Genomic DNA, 20,756 nt, shown 5'->3' on the forward strand with positions numbered 1-20,756 from the left:
TATCTCATGAGATCTGTAGCCGTACTCACCAGTAGGTCTCATGAAATGAGTTATTTTGGCTACACCCATAAGCAATATGTGTTGTTTTCTGCAGTTTGGTGCATCAGAGCTTGTACATGCCCCCAAAAGAGAAATAAAATGCCTATGAAACAGCTGGACGGTGACTGTAATTAAAAATGTCCTTTGTGTAAATGTTCAGACTTGCTAACGGAAAGCAGACAAAGGCCTGTAGTTCAACTACAGGCCTAATATAAAGTCTATGGTGATGCAGCCATTTACTCTGCTTGCGGTGATTTTAAAGTTCCTCTTTTACCTGCATTTGAGACTATTTCTGAATTAACTAATATTGCAGGTACCCAAAGCATGACCCAAACATAAATATAGCTGCATGACAAACAATATGCTGTTCGTTGTTACATACTAGCTGCACCCTTAATGCAATAAACATGCCTATTTTTACATGTGACAAATGTCATGCCCATGGCTACGTGCCCTCAGGATCACCCTGTGCTTTTAGGTTTCTTAATAATGGGATTGCTATTTCAGATCACTAGGACTACCAGCAGGAAGAGGTTCCAAAGTAATTTTCTCTGGAACAGGAAATACCCCCCAATGAAAAGCTGGCAGAACCCTTACTTGCATAATTAATTTTGCTGTAGCCAGTTCTGCACACAAAGCCTTATTTATTTTATTTTAAGGTCTCCCCTCAAAATACATTAAAATCGAATGCAACCTGTACAGCCCTTTAAGCTGAGTTTTCTACAGTCCCATTATTTAGTAAGCCTGCCAATGTGAGAGCTGCTATGATACTTGCTTTAGAATAAAGGCACTGCAACTGCAAAAAAATGTAGGTACGTACTGGGGTTGTTTGTAGATAAATGCACATACAGGAAGGGTCACAGGTAAGAAAATAATCTTGTCTGTCTTTCTTTCCACCTCTCCCTTCACATGGATGATATTACTAGTTTCATGGGGGGCCCGTGAGTCAGAGGTAGTAGGTCAATAAGGTTAAAAAATAAATAAAATGCAGGTGTGGACAAGTGCAAGTGGAAGATAGGGTTCATATGTTTGAGCTAAATTGTACTTCAAGTGGCTAAATTCTGCTTGGTTTAATAAGCAATACCTTTAATACTAAGCATTCCTTATATTCCAAAGTACCCCCTTTTATTTGGCATACAGGGTCATAACATACACTTGTGGCTTACGAAATCCATCCTTGTTAGCAATAAACAAATAGCAGCAGTAAGGAAGCTGGTGAGTGTGCGTTCATTGTGACACTGATGAATGCCGATGGCTGGACACCATTGCAAGCAGTCTTCTCTGTGCCACAATTAGCCATGGAAAAATGTAGCTGTAATATTAGTGTTTTTTTTTTTTGTTGTTTGCCCAATTCATTGCATAATTATATTGCTCTAAACTTGTATTATTATGGCAGCTGCTTGCCTATCATTTGTATTTTCCTCGTTAAGTCTGACTCGGTGAATTAACCTTTAATTATCATTGTTAAAGCTGAAATGAGCCTTACGGCTGCCCGAGACTGCTTGCTCTCAGTGAACGAAGTGGATGAAAATGCACAGGGTCAATGAATATGTCCCATGTCATGTCTGATTGTTTGAGGAAAATGTGAGGGCTACAGCTCCCTATGAACAAGATTTGTTTTGTATCTAATATTGGCTGGAAGAGTTGAAACACAACAGAAGGCTCACACTGTGTTGTACTTAGGTGTCCTTTCTTGTATGTCTACAATACAGCCATTTGATCAGTCTGTGTGGCAAAAGTCCGTAATGCATAATCACAAAATAAAATCTACTCTGTATTCAATTGTATGCAATGAAGACCTTTTTATTTGTCTGGTTTCAATTTGTGATTTGCATTAAATAAACCGGCGACTTTCTCCTGATTTATTTCTCTTTAAACAATTGCACTAACTATATCACATCTCCATGGTTTCTCCTCCATTTCTTAGTGCTACAGCCGAGATGCGGGCATTATGACTCATTGGGTTTGTGTAGCCTATATCACATAGGGGAAAACTCCTTCTGTATTTGCTTTGAAGACACAATCATTTATGCAAGTACCAATGTCAAGCATGGGGTGTAGAAGTGTTGTCTTCTCCTATCATCATGGAATGGGAATGTGTCCAAATGAGGCACAAATTCACAGGTATAATACATAGTTTATCTAGTAGAAGTAAATCTAGTGCAACTGGACAAGTTGAGCAATAACTGAAGACGTTTCAACTGAAGAAGCTGCTCGGATGAGTAGTGAAACAGCTTCAAAGATTACTCAGCACGTCCAGTTGCTCTAGATTTACTTCTACTAGAATCACCATAACCATGAAGACCTGAATGAAGACCTTTGTTTCTAGTCTTGGACCAAGACTACATACCAATGGCCTATGCATAGCATCTTAAGAATGGCTTGTACGTGAATGGGATCTGTTATCCAGAATGGTCGGGACCCGGGGTTTTCTGGATAATAGATCTTCCCGTAATTTGGATCTTCATACCTTAAGTCTACTAGAAAATCAGGTAAACATTAAATAAACCCAATAAGCTGCTTTTGCTTCCAATAAGGATTAATTATATCTTAGTTTGGATCAAGTACAATGTAATGTTTTATTATTACAGAGAAAAAGGAAATCATTTTTTAAGAATCTGGATTATTTTATTATAATGGAGTCTATGGGAGTTTTCTGGATAACGGGTTTCCGGAAAAGGGCATGAACACACATGCGGTATTACCACCTGGCTCAGTTTTAAAGGAGAAGGAAAGGTAAAAACTAAGTAAGCCTTATCAGAAAGGTCCATCTAAATATACCAGTAAACCCCCAAAGAAGTGCTGCTCTGAGTCCCCTGTCAAAAGAAACACTGCATTTCTTTCCTTCTATTGTGTACACATGGGCTTCTGTATCAGACTTCCTGCCTTCAGCTTAAACCTCATTGCCCTGGGCAAGAGCATGCTCAGTTTGCTCCCCCCCCCTTCTCTACTGTAATCTGAGCCCAGAGCAGGGAGGCAGGGAGAGACTCAGGCAGGAAGTGATGTCACACCATGTTAATATTGCAGCTGCTATCCTAAACAAACAGAGAGTTTCTAGAGCTTTTTACTCAGCTATGGTAAAACATTCTACAGAATAAATATAGCATTCTAGCTTGCACTATTGCAGCTAATCTATTGGCAATAAAATGCCTCCGTAGCTTTCCTTCTCCTTTAAAGCCCTCAGTTGGATTTTTCTCTTTAATAATCAATTTGAAGCAGTTCTTTAGACAGTCTGGGCAAAGCAGGTGCTAAATTGCTAAGAAGACCTTCAAGGACTCCAAGCACCCAGAAGGCCTTTCTCCACCCTGTTTGCCTCTTACATCTTTGATAATATTTAGGCTACAATAGTTTATTTTCCACTTGCTGACGTTATTAGGCTGTGCTTTGCGCTTTCTCACCCCATACAATTATTTTACAAGTTCCCAATCTAATGCAGGTGCCTAGTACTTGCTATGCAAAACACACATCTGTTGATTGGCATCTAAAGCCAATTGATCTGCCCATTACCACTATCTCCCTACCCCCACAGGTACTGCTACAGGGATATTGGAGTTTTAAAGGAGAAGGAAAGGTAAAAACTAAGTAAGCCTTATCAGAAAGGTCCATCTAAATATACCAGTAAACCCCCAAAGTAGTGCTGCTCTGAGTCCCCAGTCAAAAGAAACACTGCATTTCTTTCCTTCTATTGTGTACACATGGACGTCTGTATCAGACTTCCTGCCTTCAGCTTAAACCTCATTGCCCTGGGCAAGAGCATGCTCAGTTTGCTCCTCTTCCCCCCCCCCCTCCCTTCTCTACTGTAATCTGAGCCCAGAGCAGGGAGAGACTCAGGCAGGAAGTGATGTCACACCACGTTAATACTGCAGCTCCTATCCTAAACAAACAGAGAGTTTCTAGAGTTTTTTACTCAGCTATGGTAAAACATTCTACAGAATAAATATAGCATTCTAGCTTGCATTATTGCAGCTAATCTATTGGCAATAAAATGCCTCCGTAGCTTTCCTTCTCCTTTAAAAAAAAGCTGCTAGCCACGTAAATACACTAGGCAATGGAACACTAGGTTAGCGTATTTACTCAACGGCCGGCTTTTTTGAAAACCGACCTGAGTTTCCACGCCGAAAACCAAATGTTTGTCCATGCCCTAATGGATCCCATGCCTGTATTGATTGACAGCCCACAAAACAGCAAAAGCCACTTTATCTACGGTAATGAAACAAGTTGAACATTAGTGAGAAACTCCCCACTATATAATATATAGAAGGACAATAATAAACCCATATGAAGCCTGGCATTTTGATTTATCTCACTTGATGGGTATGGAAGTTCTATTATCTGCATGCAGGATGTAAATATTTACTGTAGGAAGTTTATTCTAACTTGTGAGACATTTATTTGAAGGATAGCCTTCAAATAGACTTCATTTCCTTGATAAATATACATACATAAACATACAGTTCTTTGTGAGGCAGCAAAAGGCGAAGCACATGCATCCCTATAGGCAGTTACAAATCAGAATGGCTGAATTCCATTTGCAGGATTATCTTGCAATTGAGAGCTGTTCACAGATCCAATCCAATATACCTCTATAATAAGCTAACTTGATTTAGCAACACACGCATGAAAAGCGCACTCTGACATTTCTATAGCTTTAAAAAAGGCTGATTTGATTAAGGAAAATGAGCATCAAAACACATTTTTGCCTTTGCTGCTTTACTGTTAACCCTTTGGACTCCCACCAGGGTGTGGAATTCATTTTTTTTTTCAGAAACAATATAGATACCCTTTTGAAGCAAAGGTCACAAGATAACTGGGGGGAAAAAAAAGAAGAAAATTGCCAAGCTATATCATATTAGTAATGTTCATTTAGGGATCAGAAGAATGAAATAGAAGGAATAAGGTATACTTTCAATAATGTGCAAGAGCCAAGAGTTTAGAGAATAGACTTTATTAATAGGCTGTATAGGAGCTGTATGCAATTACAGCGCTGAATGATTTGAATAATAGACTGTCGCACATATTCTAAGATAAGTGGCTGCTACATTCCTGTGATATTAGGGTCATATACTCATCTATTCTTACTCCAAGCTCTCTTTCACTTGGTAATAAATTAATTTCTTGGTTTTAGTTCAGCATGTGCCCTATAGTTAATTTTCTCTCTCATTGAAGGAAAAAGTTTGGAGGGGGGAGGATAAATTTGGAATATTATTTCCGATTTCACAGTCGTTGCTCACACTCACTCACCAGCCAGTTAATGTGGGAGCTATTCCACTGTTTCTCAACCAAACCTACGTTATTTGAACAGATATTGGACAGACCTTTCCAGTCAGAAGAAAGGCGTAAACCTGACAAAACCAGACTAATACTGTATGTTTAGAATCTGTAAATATATACAGGCTGCCCCTGGACTGGGAAAGGTTAGAGTGGCTACCAACCATAGCAAGCTTGGGAGCTCAGCTGGGACAAATATCTCTCTGGTATCACACTATTATTAGCATATACACCATTGTCATTAAAATACACTCTTCATTAAAGAAACAGTAACATCAAGAAATGAAAGAGATTTAAATAAATAATGTAGTGTTGCCCTGCACTGGTAAAACTGGGGTGTTTGCTTTAGAAAGACTATTTAGGTTTATATAAACAAGCTGCTGTGTAACCACAAGAGAAACCATTCCAGCACAAGACAAATAGTAGATAACAGATTAAGCTATGTAGAATCCCATTGTATACTACAGGGCGTAACTGTTATCTGCTGTGTATCCTGTGCCTTTTCCCCCTTTTCAGCTTTGAATGGCTGCCCCTGTGGATACTGTTCATTAAGAACAAATTAAAACACATTAACTTAAAAAACCATTGTTTTTTTTTAATGAAGTACACTGCACCTTGCACAAACTTTCTTTGCCACTGGTTTCTTCCACTATATACTTTCTCCACTCTTCCAAATGCTCTGTACTTGTTCACTCCTCCTGCCACTAACCTATTTAACGCACTGCTTTATTTACTTTAATATCCCACCCCTCATGCTTCACATATACCCTCCTACCTGTCCATATAGCTTATTGTCTGTACAGCTTATTTCAATTTATCACCCACACACACAAACCAGGACCCTCCAGCCTATACACCAGCTCCTTCTCTCTTAAGTTTGACTCTTGGCACCATCTGGGTGCCTCTTGTTTCTCCTTATTTTCCTTTTACCCACCCTTATCCAATCTCCTGCCTATATTTTTCCACTTTGTCACCTCTGCTCACATGATTTATTAACATTCCCATTCGCCCTTTGTTCTGCCTGTTACTTTCTCACTGACAGCAGACCGACCCACTTATATCCCCATTGGAGCTGCAGACCAAGGAACTCCGGGCCAATTTCCATCCTATATTTAGCAATTAATATTTAAATGAAAATGCAAATCATACAAAATGAACAAATAGTAGTTCTTCAAGACTCATCTACAGAGAATACTTTTTTTTCTTTTTAAAGAAAATGTAAATGTACTTACATTTATTACAGGAGATGAGGAGGAGAGGGACAAGCCTTGTAAATCAGACAGTAAACTGGGAGAGAGTATGCTGGGTTTTGCAACAGCTGCTGGCACATTAACTAGAAAGAGAAAGAATGAGAGAAATAATATTATAGTTATTTCTGTTTACTTGCATTTGCATTTGAATGCCAAATAATAGGATAGCGCATTTATCCAGTGCCCCTCATGGAGGTACTTATCGCTGCATGGACAAAACACTTGAAATCTACCAGTTTGTGCCATTGCCCTTGCAGGCATGAACTAATATAAGCCCAATAAATAGGGTATGTTTTATCTTTAATGTACAAGTATAATTGATATAAAAACCATCTGCATACACATGAGTTCAGGAGCTGCTTTACAGCTCCTGTTTTACAATATAAGGAATTAAAAGCTGCCTCTTTACACATACAAATCATATTGTTGCCATGATTGTGGCTACACTGCATCCACTGACGTTCAGAAGACAATACTGAGCTTGGCTGAACATTTGATTGCAGGGGGATAATTAAAAAGCTATCAGAAGTTCTCTGAGGTGGATAGAGTTGTGAAATTGGAATAGGATAATTACATCTATTTGTGCCGCGATGTGTCTCACAAAGCAACACTGAGGCCTCAAAACACAAGCAGTCATTGTACTTACAATCATCTAGGTCGAGCAGAGACACTTCATTTTTTCTAGGGATTTCTTTCTGTTTTGCCGATTTGCTTTCAGTTTTCTAGTGGAAAAAAAAATGAACACAGAAATAAAGTATTATATTATTATCATATAATTCTGTGTTATATATTATATGAGGGTTGTAGTTCCTAACTAACTGAGAGGTTGCCTTATGTTGTGGGGCATCAACGCTCTACTTTTAAAACAAACAGATAACTAGGGCTTGACCATAACAAAAGCAATTTTAAAAACCCCTTTAAATAGGGCTCCTTTAGATATCTACAAACATGATTCTGCTGAAGAGTAGAAAGAAGCTTGTTCTAAACAACAACAACAAAAAATTCTAGGTACATTGCATGCGGAATATCCCATTTCCAATTCATCATGTTAATAGAGACAGAAGCTGGATAAAAGCATATAGGAGATGAAGCGGGAGATTGAGGATTTCTCTCACCCAATGCATAATTCATGCTCTCTGACTGCAAAGTGTGTAAAATGAGAATTTCATACAGTCGTGTGAGCCATACTCTTGCACAGGAAAGGCACATGAATTGCAGTTTACTCTACAAATTGTATTTTATCTTCCAAAATATTTATGTAAAATGCATCATTCACAAATCACATGTTCTGGCTGATAACCCTCTGATAGCACTGTGTTCGCTCTTAAAAGGTGATCAGGCAAAACACAGCCAATTTGTTTCTGTACATTTCTAATGGCAGACAAGCTTCCGAGCTGTTAACCAGAAAGAATCGGCTTGCAACAGAAACAGTACATCAAGGGCAGCCGTGGTTTTTTTTATATCAGTGCTACAGTCAGAAACAAGGGGCACCGGGAAGAAATGAAGGTAAGGGCCCCACTCCAAGGGGGGGATGTGGAATATTAAAATAAATGTGCAACAATTAATTGTGCATTATTAAAGCATAACATACACCATGAAAACATTGCAAATACTAAACCAGCTGTCACTTGTTTTCGGGTTAACCTTCTGTTGAAAAATTCTAAACTAACCAGGATTAGATCATTCAGTGCAAAAGTATAGGATCTATTATCTGGGATGCTTATGTCCTTGAGTTTTATCCCGGATGAGGAATCTTTCTGTAATCTGAATCACCATACTTTAATGGGGTTATGTATTAAAAGGCGCTCATTTTGCCCAGTAACAATAACCCATAGCAAACAGATAGCATTTACCGGTCACTTGTTTAAAAACAATATATAAAAAAAATACAAGCAATCTTATTGGTTGCAATGGGTTACTGCTCCTGGGCAAACGTAGTGCCTTATTACATATGGGGGTAAGTCTGCTAAAAAAAACACTTAAATATGAAATAAACCTAACAGGATTGAGTTGCCACCATTATGGATTCATGCAGCTTAGTTGGCATCCAAGTACAAGGTAGAGCTTTATTTATTTATTAAAAACAGAAAGGAAATAATCTTTAAGAATTATTTGCTTAAAATGGACACTATGAGCGATGGCCTTCCCATAATTCAGAGCTTTTTGGACAATGGGTTTCTGGATAAGGGGTTGCATACCTGTACCTCTAAAATTGTTTATTATTATACTTTATTTATTTATATACAGCTATATGTTATTTATTCTCCAGCACTTTATCAAGATTATACATTATTCACACAAGACCCTGTCGCAGTGGAGCATACGATCTAATGTCCCTATTATACGATCAATGGTCAAATATGGAAACTAGAATACCTGGAGAAAAGCAATGCAAATATGGGAAGAATATGCAAAAGGCAGGTCCTATGGTTCTCTTAAAGGAATTGTTCAGTATGAAAATAAAAACTGGGTAAATAGATATGCTTGCAAAATAAAAAATGTTATCAATATAGTTAAATAGCCAAAAATGTAATGTATAAAGGCTGGATCGACTGGATGTCTAACATAATAGCCAGAACACTACTTTGCTTTGCAGCTTCCTTGATTTCCACTAATTGGTTACCTGGCAGTAACCAATTAGTTACTCGAGGGGGGGCGCATGGGTCATAACTGTTTGTAGCTGAATGCTAAAGATCAATTGCAAACTCACTGAATAGCTATGTCCCATGTGGCCCCCCTTCAAGTCGTTGACTAACTCAGAGTTAGAGAGCTGAAAAGCAGGAAGTATTGTTCTGTTCTGTTAGACATCCAGTCACGCCAACATTTATACATTACATGTTTGGCTAAATAACTATATTAAAAACATGTTTTATTTTGCACATCCTATCTATTTACCCAGTTTTTCTTTTTACACTGAACTGTTTCTTTAAGCTGCTATGCTTTAATGTAAAAAAATATGTCACATTTGTATAAGTTTATGGAATGTGTTAGTGATATATGTTATGGTTTAATAACAGATTTCATATAAGTCCTTGTTGTATACATACTGTAGCTGTTTTGGCCAATGCTGTGCCACACACTACTTGAGTTACCACCAGCATTTTGCCATCTAAATCTCCAATCTATATAGTAGAAATAACAGCTGTTAATTAAACTATGTTCTCAACACCCCTTTACCTGACCCACTGCTGCCATTCCTGTGGCCCAACTTAAAACTGGATGAATCGTTTAGAGAAAAATGATTATAGGGCCTAAAAGCATACACCCAATTAGAAGTCAACAAATAAAATGACAACATATATATTAGACAATGTTATTCTGCTGATGGGAGATTCCATTTAGAATTAATCATGACAACTTACCTCCTTGGGGATGTAGCTGCAACACACCACAGTGTTAGCAAACAATAAAAGAGGGAAGAAAATTGTAAGACAGGGAACTTTGTATATTTCAGGATATTTTCACAGCCATGGCAGCTGGTCAAGGCCCATCCTAACCCATTTTTGTCAGGACCTTCTGAGCTCATATTTAGATTTATAACTAGTTTGTTGTACAGTTAGCATTAACTTCCATTTCATTGTTCAACACTGTCGCCTATATCGACACTTCAAAAACTATAAAAGTATACATAGTGTAGCGAGCATGTAACAAAAATATCCCAGTAGGTTTCAACAGTATATTTGAAAGATTCTCTAAGTCAAATGGCCTTTAACAACTTAACTAAATGGCTGGGTAGGGTGGAAAGGGCAGTTTCAAGGCTTTGACCTCCCCTTTTTCTAATGCCCTATACTTTACAAATATGTAAATAATGATGGGGGGGGGCTCAACTTACCATTAATAATATATTCATTCATCTCTTGTTCACTGTCAAGCAAATGCCTACATTTTCTTTTCCATGGTACTCATTAAAAGGGGACGCTTAAAACAGCAACCATCTAGCATTTAAAAATTATAGAACAAAAGAAAAGGATAGAAGCTATGAAGTTCTTCACTAAAAAACTTTAGAGGAGAACAGGAAAACTTCTCGAAAGCACAACTGTGCTGCACTGGTTTGAAGTATTTGAAAGGCAACCAAATACAGTATCAAACCATCCCCACGAGCTGATTAAAAATCAAAACTTGCGTCTTATGACATTAAAGAACACATAAATGTGAGGGGTGCTGTAATAAAAAGGTTAAAGGGGTCCAGTCGTCCATTCACCATCCCATTCTAGACCTGGTGGTTGAGTATAAGTGGTTATAGTACTTATGGAGAGCCAATTTATTCTCCTTGGTATTACTGCATTTTGTACAATAACATCAATAAATATTAAGATTTTATCTGAACCATGGTAAAATGGTGGTACAGGTATGGGACCTGTTATCCAGAATGCTCTGGGCCTGGGCTTTTCCGGATAACGGCTCTTTCTGTAATTTGGAGAGAGAGAGAGAGAGAGAGAGAGAGAGAGAGAGAGAGAGAGAGAGAGAGAGAGAGAGAGAGAGAGCGCACGCGCTAGAGGGAAAGTTTTAATACAGAAATTTTATGTGAATTGTGGTGTTGAAATAATAAACAAGGAACAGATACAACAGTGCAGCTATATTTACATTACATATGGGGTCAAGTTCAGTAAAGAATGCATATATAAAAAGACCATATCCCCCAAGAGTTTAAAGTCTAATAGAAAGCAAAGAAAATAAAGTCAGATGAAATGAATTAATGTAAAGATGCAGCCCCCGTTATCCCTAAAGGAATTCAGGTTATCTTGAGCAATTTTACACTAATTACATCTTGAAACAAGGCAAATGCCTTCATATATAACCATCTACTGTAGCATGCACTATCACTTTAGGATACTCCCAGTTATATTTGTAAGCAAATATGCTAAGAGCAGTCAGATGCTGAAGCTACTCAAATGCTTTCTATGAGACCTCTCTTGAATAATAAGATGAGGAAGAGTAGGTGAAATAAGTGCAGAAAGGAGTTAAAGAGATATTCTGTAGCTAGGATGATGGAGGAATTATCTAGGGGTACAATGACTGGGGAGGGAACTGGCATAAGATGAAGCAGGGCATAGCTGCATTTAAGGTAAGGTTTGGGAAGGATTTAGAAATATTGCTGTAATCTGACTCATTTCAGTAGAGTTCTGCGCAGGTCAATTTTTCGGGACCCATACCCGCAACCTGCAAATCGCAAACCGGACCCGCAACCCACATTCTTACCCACTTGGTCACACTACCCGACCCGCAAGAACCTTATCCGCAACCCGGACCTGTGACCCGCTGACCATCAAGAATCAGGAAGTGCTGTCTTTGTAAACTGGAAGTGACATCATCGGAAGTAGCAGTGATCAGAAAAAAAGGAGTAAAACAGGAAGTGCTGTCATTGTAAACCGGAAGTGGCGTTATCGGAAGTAGACATGACCAGAAAAAAGACAAAATATCGCTATTGAGAAGATTCGCACTTCCGCAACTTCTATCTGCAACACGCAGGTTTTTGCGCAGGTTTTTTTCAGTGGGGAGTCAGAGTTTTTGAAGAATGCAACCATTCTCATGGCTATTTTATAGACAGATTTTTAAGATGAACGAGAGTCAGGTATATCCATTAAGAAAAGACTGTTATTAATGTAAGATAGGAAACCTGCAAAACTAAATACAAGCTAATATCCAATAGTGATTTCAAACAGACCATAGTGGGCAATCATTAATTCCCCCCAGAACTGAATACGAATAGATTACTTCTTTGGGGCAAAACAAGTCAACTATTTTGCTGGCTCATGAAGAAACACTGGTTCAACTTAATTTCCTAAAAATATGCCCCAATGGTAAAGACATACTCTCAGTGACTGCCAATCAGCAGCTTGTTGGCAACATGTAGCTCACTACCCCGTATGATACTGCTCCCAGTGGCCTCAAATCAGGTGCTTATATTTTCATTCTTTTGGAGGCAAAAAGGAGCCTCTTGTAGACTGGCAGTCTACATGGGACTAACATACAGTTTTGTGTGGCTTCCCAACTCATCTCATTTGACATTTGATTAAGGCTGAAACTTTCTGGAACAGCATAACCAAACTGCTGAAATAATTACTTGGCTAGGCTGTTCTTACTCAACTTCTCATTATACTTCTTAAGATAGCAATCAAGGGACTAAGTAAGCAAGGCAATATTTTGTGTGAAATGGACTCTTGCTTCACAGTAACTTGGGAAAAGAAGTTGATTTGAATTTGTGACAGAAAAATTTCAAATACATCTACCCATAATAAGGGCTCTTACAAAGACAGGCTGAGCATAGTAACCCACATATAATGCTTTTGAATGCAACTAAACGATTTTCTGAATTTCAAATGTAACCTTGTATTCTATTGCCTTTTGAACTCGCATCAAGTGCAAGAAAATGCACAAGTGCATGTTGTGTCAAAAGTGTAATGAGAGCTGAAAGTGATGTAACACAATTCATGTTCAACAGGTTCTTTAGTCAGCACTTGTGTCCCACTAAATTGCTTCATTCTGGTGCACATCCAACAGTTTCCACCTTCAACTTGTTACAGCTAATTTTGTATCATGGACAGCACCATCACGGTTTTCTTTAAAATGCCTTTATTGAGGCATGGGCTCTGACCCAAACAATCGGCCTATTGTTTGTGTCACAGCCCATGTCTCAATAAAGGCATTTTAAAGAAAAGAAACCCGTGATGGTGCTGTCCATGATACAAGGCAATTACAACGAGGAAATTAAAATGTTATGCTGTAGAGAAAGATATGGATTTAAGAAACCTTGGGTGAATGGAAGCAACAGAAAATGTATGTGGGAATCAAATATGTGCCAAAAGAAAAACAACTGTAAAGAAGGTAAAATGGTGGCACTGTTGGCAGGACTGTCAATGGCTTCTTTTGCATTTTTGAGCAATAATATGATTCCTGTGTGTTGCATTGAAAAGGGGGGAACAATTGTGTGTATAAAAAAAGTGTAAAGAAATTGTGTGTAGAAAAAGAAAAGTGTGTCTAAAAGTATCTGAAAATGTTCCACGCTTAGGAAAAAGTATTTAATTATAGCTTATTTATTTACATTAAGTTATGACCAATTTTGTGCTTTCCTAGCAAATTAAATGGTAATGCTTTGAACCTTGAGTTTTACAGATAAAGGATCTTGCCAACACTTGAAACACCCTACTTTAAGTATACTAAAAAACATTAGATAAACACAATGGGATTGCTTTGCCTCCATTAAGGAGTAATTACATCTTAGTTCAGATCAAGTACAAGTCACTTTTTTCTTTTAATGAGAAAAAAAGATGAAGTAAAAAGTGAACTCTCATGATCGCACACTTTTTTTTGAAATTAAGAACTATAAAATATATCTTCTAAATGGCAATGTAGGTATGGGATCTCTTATCTAGAAAGCTCAGAATTACAGGACGGCTAGAGACCGCCACAGTCTGCTAGAGTGAAATACCATCTCTCTCCATTCATTTCCATGGGATTTTTAAAGGTGTATTTATCAAATGGTGAACTTTCACCCTTCGATAAATACGCCTTTAAAAATCCCATAGAAATGAATGGAGATTGGTGGAATTTCAATCTAGAGGATTGTGGTGATCTTTAACTTCACTCTTTGATAAATATACCCCTATGTGAGATAGCCGTCCTGTAATTCTGAGGTTTCTAGATAAGAGATCCCATACCTGCACTGCCATTAAGAAGATATATTTTATAGTTCTAATTGCACAAAAAAAGTGTGCGGTCATGAGAGTTCACTTTTTATTTCATTTTTTTTTCATCTTGGCAAAATAAAAATAAATAAAATGAAAATCACTTATTTTATCGTCACCAAAATTCATAATCAAATCAGTTTTTTTCTCCCTGCAGAACAGTAAATGGAAATTTTTCAAGGTACAGAACCTTCCCTAGAGGCTCCGAAACACTTTTTAATTCTAAGATGGTGTTTACAGTTTTAGAACATGAGCTTAGTTTTGTTGAAAACAAGATGAGGCTGTGGAGCTCACTGAAATCAATATCGCATTCACATTTTGAAGAAAGGTATGACAAAGATTTTCTCGAAAACTGGAGCCTGTGTCAGATTATTTCATAATAAGCACAACAGCAATGAAGCCAGTGATGAAAGAGATGCATTTCTAGTTTTAGCTTTGTTTTCAGCACGATTAAATGCTTGAATTGTATTTCACAGATAGATTCAGGTTTTATGCCATTTTTATTTTCTTTTGAGTGCGTGCAAGAGCAGTGGAAATCTAAGATTTGCAGACAATAATACATTTACTAGAAATGTATTTGTGTCCAGTAATTTAAAGGAGAATTCAACCGTTAACTAAAAAAACCCTATGTAGACCCCTCCTCCCCCAGCCTAGCTGCCTCCCTAACTTTTTACTTACCCCTTGGTGCAGATTCAGGGATGGTAGTTCACGGCAGCCATCTTCTGGGTCTTTGTGTCTTCTTTCGGCGATTCTGCGATTTCCATCCATTTTGGTGCATGTGCAGTTGTTGCAAACCAGGAAATTACTCCAATTGCGCCTGCGCCGATTCGCAGTCTCAGATTACAGAAGACCTGGAAGATGGCTGCCGTGAACTGCGATATCTGAATCTTTAAATGAGAACTTCAAATAGTATAAATGGTTAAAACGACAGAGATGTTTAATAGTAAAGATCAAGACCAAAAATAAAAGGGAAAAAAAAAATTAAGATCCAGGCCTATAACATCCACAGGAGGTCACCATCTTTTTTAAGTGACAAGTGGAAAGTCAGTGACACTGCACATGCTCAGTGTGCCCTGGTAAATTGTAAAGAAGCTAAGCTTAGGGGGTTATCAGAAATCATCAAGCAGAAAATGAGATTCACGTGCCATAAAATCTGATGCTACAAAGTTGATAATTAATTCAGAATAATTTAAAAAGAAGATGTGGAGATACTGGGATATCTTTAGAGGCACAGATCTTCTGCTTAAAAACGGTGCTGTGGTGGGTGGGCTATGATGCAAAGGGAGGGTGACAAAAAAGGGGTGGGGTAATATGAGGGGGTGGAGCAATGTAATGGGCAGACCATGAGGCAGATTCACCAAAGAACAGCGAAGACCTATGGTAAGCTAGATATGGAATTGGATGGTGGGCCGGGGTCAGAACAATAGGGTATTACAACCTTGCTTTGGTCAACTTGGACAAGTGTAGATCCTCAAAATATTAAAACTGTTATATTTCTAGTGTACTTCTTTGTTAAGCTTTAGTTCTTCTTTATGACATGCCATTCTACTGATTTATCTAGAAAAAAATGTACACCACTCCACAGCTTTTGCTCACTTCTCAGCACTTCCTTCTGGCAAGCTCTTCTTTTTCCATAAAACACTGATTTACACATGTCTGGCTACTTTATGGATATGCAGAGATTTTTCCTAAAGTCAAAAAAGGTGTGACGGGTCATATTCTCCGACCCGGACACATCATTAAATTGTTCTGATGGTCAAAATATTGAATGTCTGTCCAAGAGGTGAACTGGTCTGTAAGGATTATTAATTATTATTAATCACAATAATAATAATAATAATAAAATGAACAAAATGATAAATGATTTAATGCAATAAGGAGGGAACAGAGCAAAGAAAACAGGGGCACATAGTGTACCTATGGAAGTATGAGCACAATTCCCGTGCAGCTGCTCTAACTAGGATGTCAATAAAGACGGTGAACCAATTTTTAGACAAGGAAAGCATTTCAATGAAGTCTAGAACAAATGTACATAGTATCATCGACCGCCAAGTCCTGTTTTCTAAATTTTCTGGACAATAATGTCTGGCATATACACTTTTAGTAACACAAAAGTGTATGCTTGCTCAGCTGGAAATAATCTAGGCTTATATATATATATCCATCTATTTGGACAGAGAAAGGCCACAAAGGGAATATTCCAAACGAGATATGCTTAAAGTTTTAAATTAACTTTCAGAGTTGATGCAAGCAATTGCATTGTCAAACAATGTTTTCTTGCATCTCTTTAGTTTGAACTTTAGGGTTCCATCATTGTATCCAATGCAACAGTGATGCAGACAATCCCAGCAGCTTTGGTATATAAATTAGAAGAACAATATCATCATCATGTGTACCGGATACCAGTGGTGACTATGTTTACTAAAGGAAAAGAGCTCATATCACATGGAAAAGGTAGAATTCAGCAGATATTTACATGTACTATGAAGTATAAATGAAAAGAGCAACAGTAACTGCTGCCAAGCAGCACTAAGAATGACCATACAGGCACAGGACCTTTTTGCTCCCAATAAGGATTAATTATATCTTAGCTGGGATCAAGTACAAAATCCTGTTTTATTATTAAAGAGGACAAAGCTAATCATTTTAAAAAATATGGATAAAATGGAGTACAATAAATAAATAAATAAATAAATATTGTAAAGCTACTTAGAACGTTTGATTTTATTAAGCAACACATTATTTTTTGGCCTGCCAAACTGGAAGATGTTACTTGCTTGGCCTTATCCGTTGCAAGCAACAGGCCCGGACTGGCAATCTGTGGGTTCTGGCAAATGCCAGAGGGGCTGCTATAAGGTGCCATAGAAAGTCACTTTTTAGTGGGCTGGTGGGGGCTGTTTGGGCCTCGGTTTGGGCTGATTGGGCCTCTGTGTACCTGAAATGGCAGGGCCTATTTTAATTCTCAGTCTGGACCAAGCAAATATACCAGAGGATAAAGGTGCATAGTCAAAGAGTCAAAGACAACCCTTTAGCAGTAAAGATTTGTGTCTCCAAAGATGCCCCAGTAGCTCCACATCTTCTTTTCTGCTGATTCACTGCACATGCTCTGTGCTGCTGTCACTTACTGAGCTTAGGGACCCACTCACAATATACAGTACACATAGAATAGAAATGTCACAATATAAGGCTGATTAGTAATTAATACAGATAATTACTACATGGCAGCACAGAAACCAGTGCAATTAGCATCAGAATTTAATAATCAGTCCTGTAGCATCAGCTTCTCAACAGCTGCTCAGAGCCCACTGAGAATGTAAGAGGCACAGACACTTTCCAAGATGTTGACCCCCTGTGACAAGTGTGAAGTCCTGGATCATTGCTGCTATTGAGAAGCTGAAACTTTAGGCTGGTGCAATAAGTTCAGTATATAAAATATGGCAGCAACTAGATGTTGAAACAGCATGTCTACCTAAACCTCAGTGACAAAGCTCTTACCTTGCGGTTCACTACTTTTTTGGAAGGTTCTGGTTCGCTTTCTTTTTCAGATTCAGAACTCGATTCCGAAGATGCTGATTCTGAACTATCTTCAGAAGATACAATTGAATCCTCACTTCTTGTACCAGTCGTCATCTTTTCCTCTTCAGAGTCACTGCAAAAGGAAAAAAACAGAAAAAAAGGAAAGTAAGTCTACAGGCAGCACTTCAAAGTTATTTTTTTAAAAAGTCCAAAATAAAAATTGCCCTCTCTGCACCTAAGCAAACTGATTTAACAAAGTCTCTAGCTTTCTGGTTTGACCGGTAACAAGTTTATTTCCATTTTGCATGGGGCTTTACATAGACTGACACTTCCCTACAGAGCTTACAACCTAATATTTAAAGCCTGAGGCACAGAGAGATTTTTATTCTAAAGCTGGCCATGGACACAAAGATCCGATCATATGAATCCTCGATTCGTACAATTTTCGGACCGTGTGTGGAAAGTCCCGTAATTTTTCGTCCCACAGAGATCGGTTGTTTGGTCGATCGGACAGGTTAAAAGATTTCTGTTGGCAGCTGATAATTTCTCTGCATTTATTGCCGATCTGATGATATCAGTGGGAGACAGTCACCAGCTTTGTCGGACATAACTTTTGTACGATTGCTGTCAGGGGCAGAACATCGGCTGTTCTTCTACTACTTTATTTGATCGGAATGGTTAGTGGCAGGTCGGGAGATGGGGAAGTCCGATCGTTCGAGGATTCAAACGATTAAATCTTTGCATCGATTTAATTCTAAAAGATTTTTTTTTTATACACAAAAAAGGAGGGGCTTATGCCACACAGGGCAATGAGTTTTCTGGACTAGGCAATTCATAAGAAATTATAGATAGCTATTTGCATAATACGGGGCTTAAAACATTAAGGAATTTTTATCAGTAAAAAACATGGCCACCTGCTTTTGGGAGTTTTCCACTATTTATTTACAGAGTGTACTATGTGAAGGAATCAAAAGTAAATTAAAAAGCAATTGATCACTGGGAAACTAAGGAAATCATGGAGATCATGTAGTCCTATTTGCCATTGCTTTTCAGCTGATGGCACACTGGGTGTTTTTACCCAGATATTCACCTAAGATACTCTCCTAAGAAGACACAACCCCCAAAATCCCAGATATAAATAGCTAAATTGGGGTTAAACTACCCATAAAATGTGTCGAGCCTTAAAATGCAATTTACAGTAATAAAGCAAAGTCTTACATTATTTCTTATTCTGACAGCTCGGTGTTGGGACATGATATGTCTCTATTGTGTTTCATTGTGTCATTTTTATATAATAACAAAAATGTTTTCTCAAAATGAAATCATTATTTCTGCCATATTGGGGGGAGGGGGCTTGTGATGTTAAAATGTGCAGGACCTTACAAAATGCTCTGTGAGCTGCCAATTTTTGGCCCCTTCCATGTGCTTTTTTGAATTCTAAAAAATACAGGAGCCCTATTGCTGCCATGTGTCTTGAACTAACCGTTTGCTAAACAGAATACAGGGCTCATTTGTGTTCTAGAAAGACATGGTGAGATTATTCAGAAACATAACTTTACCGCTGTACTGTAAATAATTTTGCCTGATCTGTACAGAACACGGCAATCCATTATTATAAAATAAAATGATAAATTATTATAAAATGCACACTTATACATTTTATCAACAAATGAACTTGGGCTTTATTTCTCCTATACGTTGAACAAGGGCCTTGCTACAGTGACTTTAAAGACAAACAAGCAGTAGATTAATACATAACCATTGTTTACCCTACTACTTATGGTTTTACTGTTAATTTAATGAAGAGAATTTACTGGTAAGTAGCTTTTTAGCTTTGCAGTGATGGAAAAAGCCTGTATTAATTTAACCTACAGATTTCATTTGTTCTGAGCTGGAGAAACAATATAAATCACTTTTAAAATCATTAAATCCTGACTTAAATTAATAAAGTCATAATTATGGCATTATGCTGTGTTTGTTATGGAAGTGGAAGGGAGAGTTGCTTTAATTACTGTCTGTAATAAAAGGAGCAGAGTGCGTACTATGCTCCAATCAGGGCTGTCAGCCACGACTGAGCTGAACTGCAAACTCATCAGTGGAGCTGGCAGCAGGTTACTGAAAGAAGGGTGATCGCATCTATGGAGGCCACTGGCTGACAGCAGTAAAGGAACAGACTGAAGGCAGTGCAAGGTAATTTTAAGAAGGGATCCTGATTAAGCAATATATGTGCTGTGCTGTCTGACACTTTTATATCTTATGTAGGATTTCAAGCGAAAACCACAATGGTTTTGTTCCCAAATTGCTCGATTTTTTTCTGTCTTTTTCCCGAAAAGTCCAAATTTATGGGATTTTTGCCCGAAAAGCCAGTGCAGACCACAGAAACTTCCAAATTGGATAGGGACCTGTCCCATTGACATATATACAACTTCGGCAGGTTTGAGATGGTGGATTTTTGGAATCAGACCTTTTGCAAACTTTTTATTGGGGTAAAATAAATTTTGAAAAATAGAGGTTTTTTTTCCTTTAAAAATTTTATAGTAATTCGGACAAAATGTATAAGGATAACTCAATATCAGGATCAAATAATAGGCCTTTCTTATCTTCTACTACTAAGGAGACACCTCAATCTTCCTGGTTATACCTGCTTTCCAAGCAGGGGCGCTCCGGCAATGAGGTGAGTTGAGCAACTCGCCTCAAGCGGTAGCACCAGGTAGGTTTCCAGGGGCGGCAAAAAGCCGCTCCTGGTACCTTTAAGAGCTGAATTTCTGGTTTTAAAACCGGAAATTCGGCTTGACTAGTGCGAGAGAGTGCAATTGCACTCTTCGCACTAGTGTTCCTGCCATTGCAGGGGCGGCATTTGAGGAGCCGCCTCAGGCCTTTGATATCTCTATGTGACCCAGCACAATTAGCAATTTAATAATCAGCCTTGTAGCATTAGCTACAGGTAATCCTCATTTTCTGCTTGGTGAGGTGGTTCGATCATAAAACTCATCTTAAC

General features: G+C 38.1%; 1 protein-coding gene across 3 annotated transcripts in view; it reads right to left on the minus strand.

Annotated features, from left to right (window-relative positions):
• Positions 1-20,756, minus strand: part of ap3b2.S (adaptor related protein complex 3 subunit beta 2 S homeolog) — a 146,437-nt gene that overhangs the window by 45,356 nt on the left and 80,325 nt on the right. For 2 of the 3 annotated variants that reach the window (XM_018244452.2, XM_018244453.2), the window contains exons 20-22: positions 17,738-17,891; positions 7,204-7,279; positions 6,540-6,640 (exon numbers count right to left, since the gene is read on the minus strand). In XM_018244452.2, coding sequence (XP_018099941.1) covers positions 6,540-6,640; positions 7,204-7,279; positions 17,738-17,891 — 331 coding nt within the window. Of the gene's footprint in view, positions 1-6,539; positions 6,641-7,203; positions 7,280-9,919; positions 9,936-17,737; positions 17,892-20,756 lie in introns of those variants that run through there. The other variant, XR_005965106.1, reaches the window with a different exon arrangement.

This window comes from Xenopus laevis, chromosome 1S, assembly GCF_017654675.1.
Source record: "Xenopus laevis strain J_2021 chromosome 1S, Xenopus_laevis_v10.1, whole genome shotgun sequence".
Classification (NCBI taxonomy): domain Eukaryota; kingdom Metazoa; phylum Chordata; class Amphibia; order Anura; family Pipidae; genus Xenopus; species Xenopus laevis.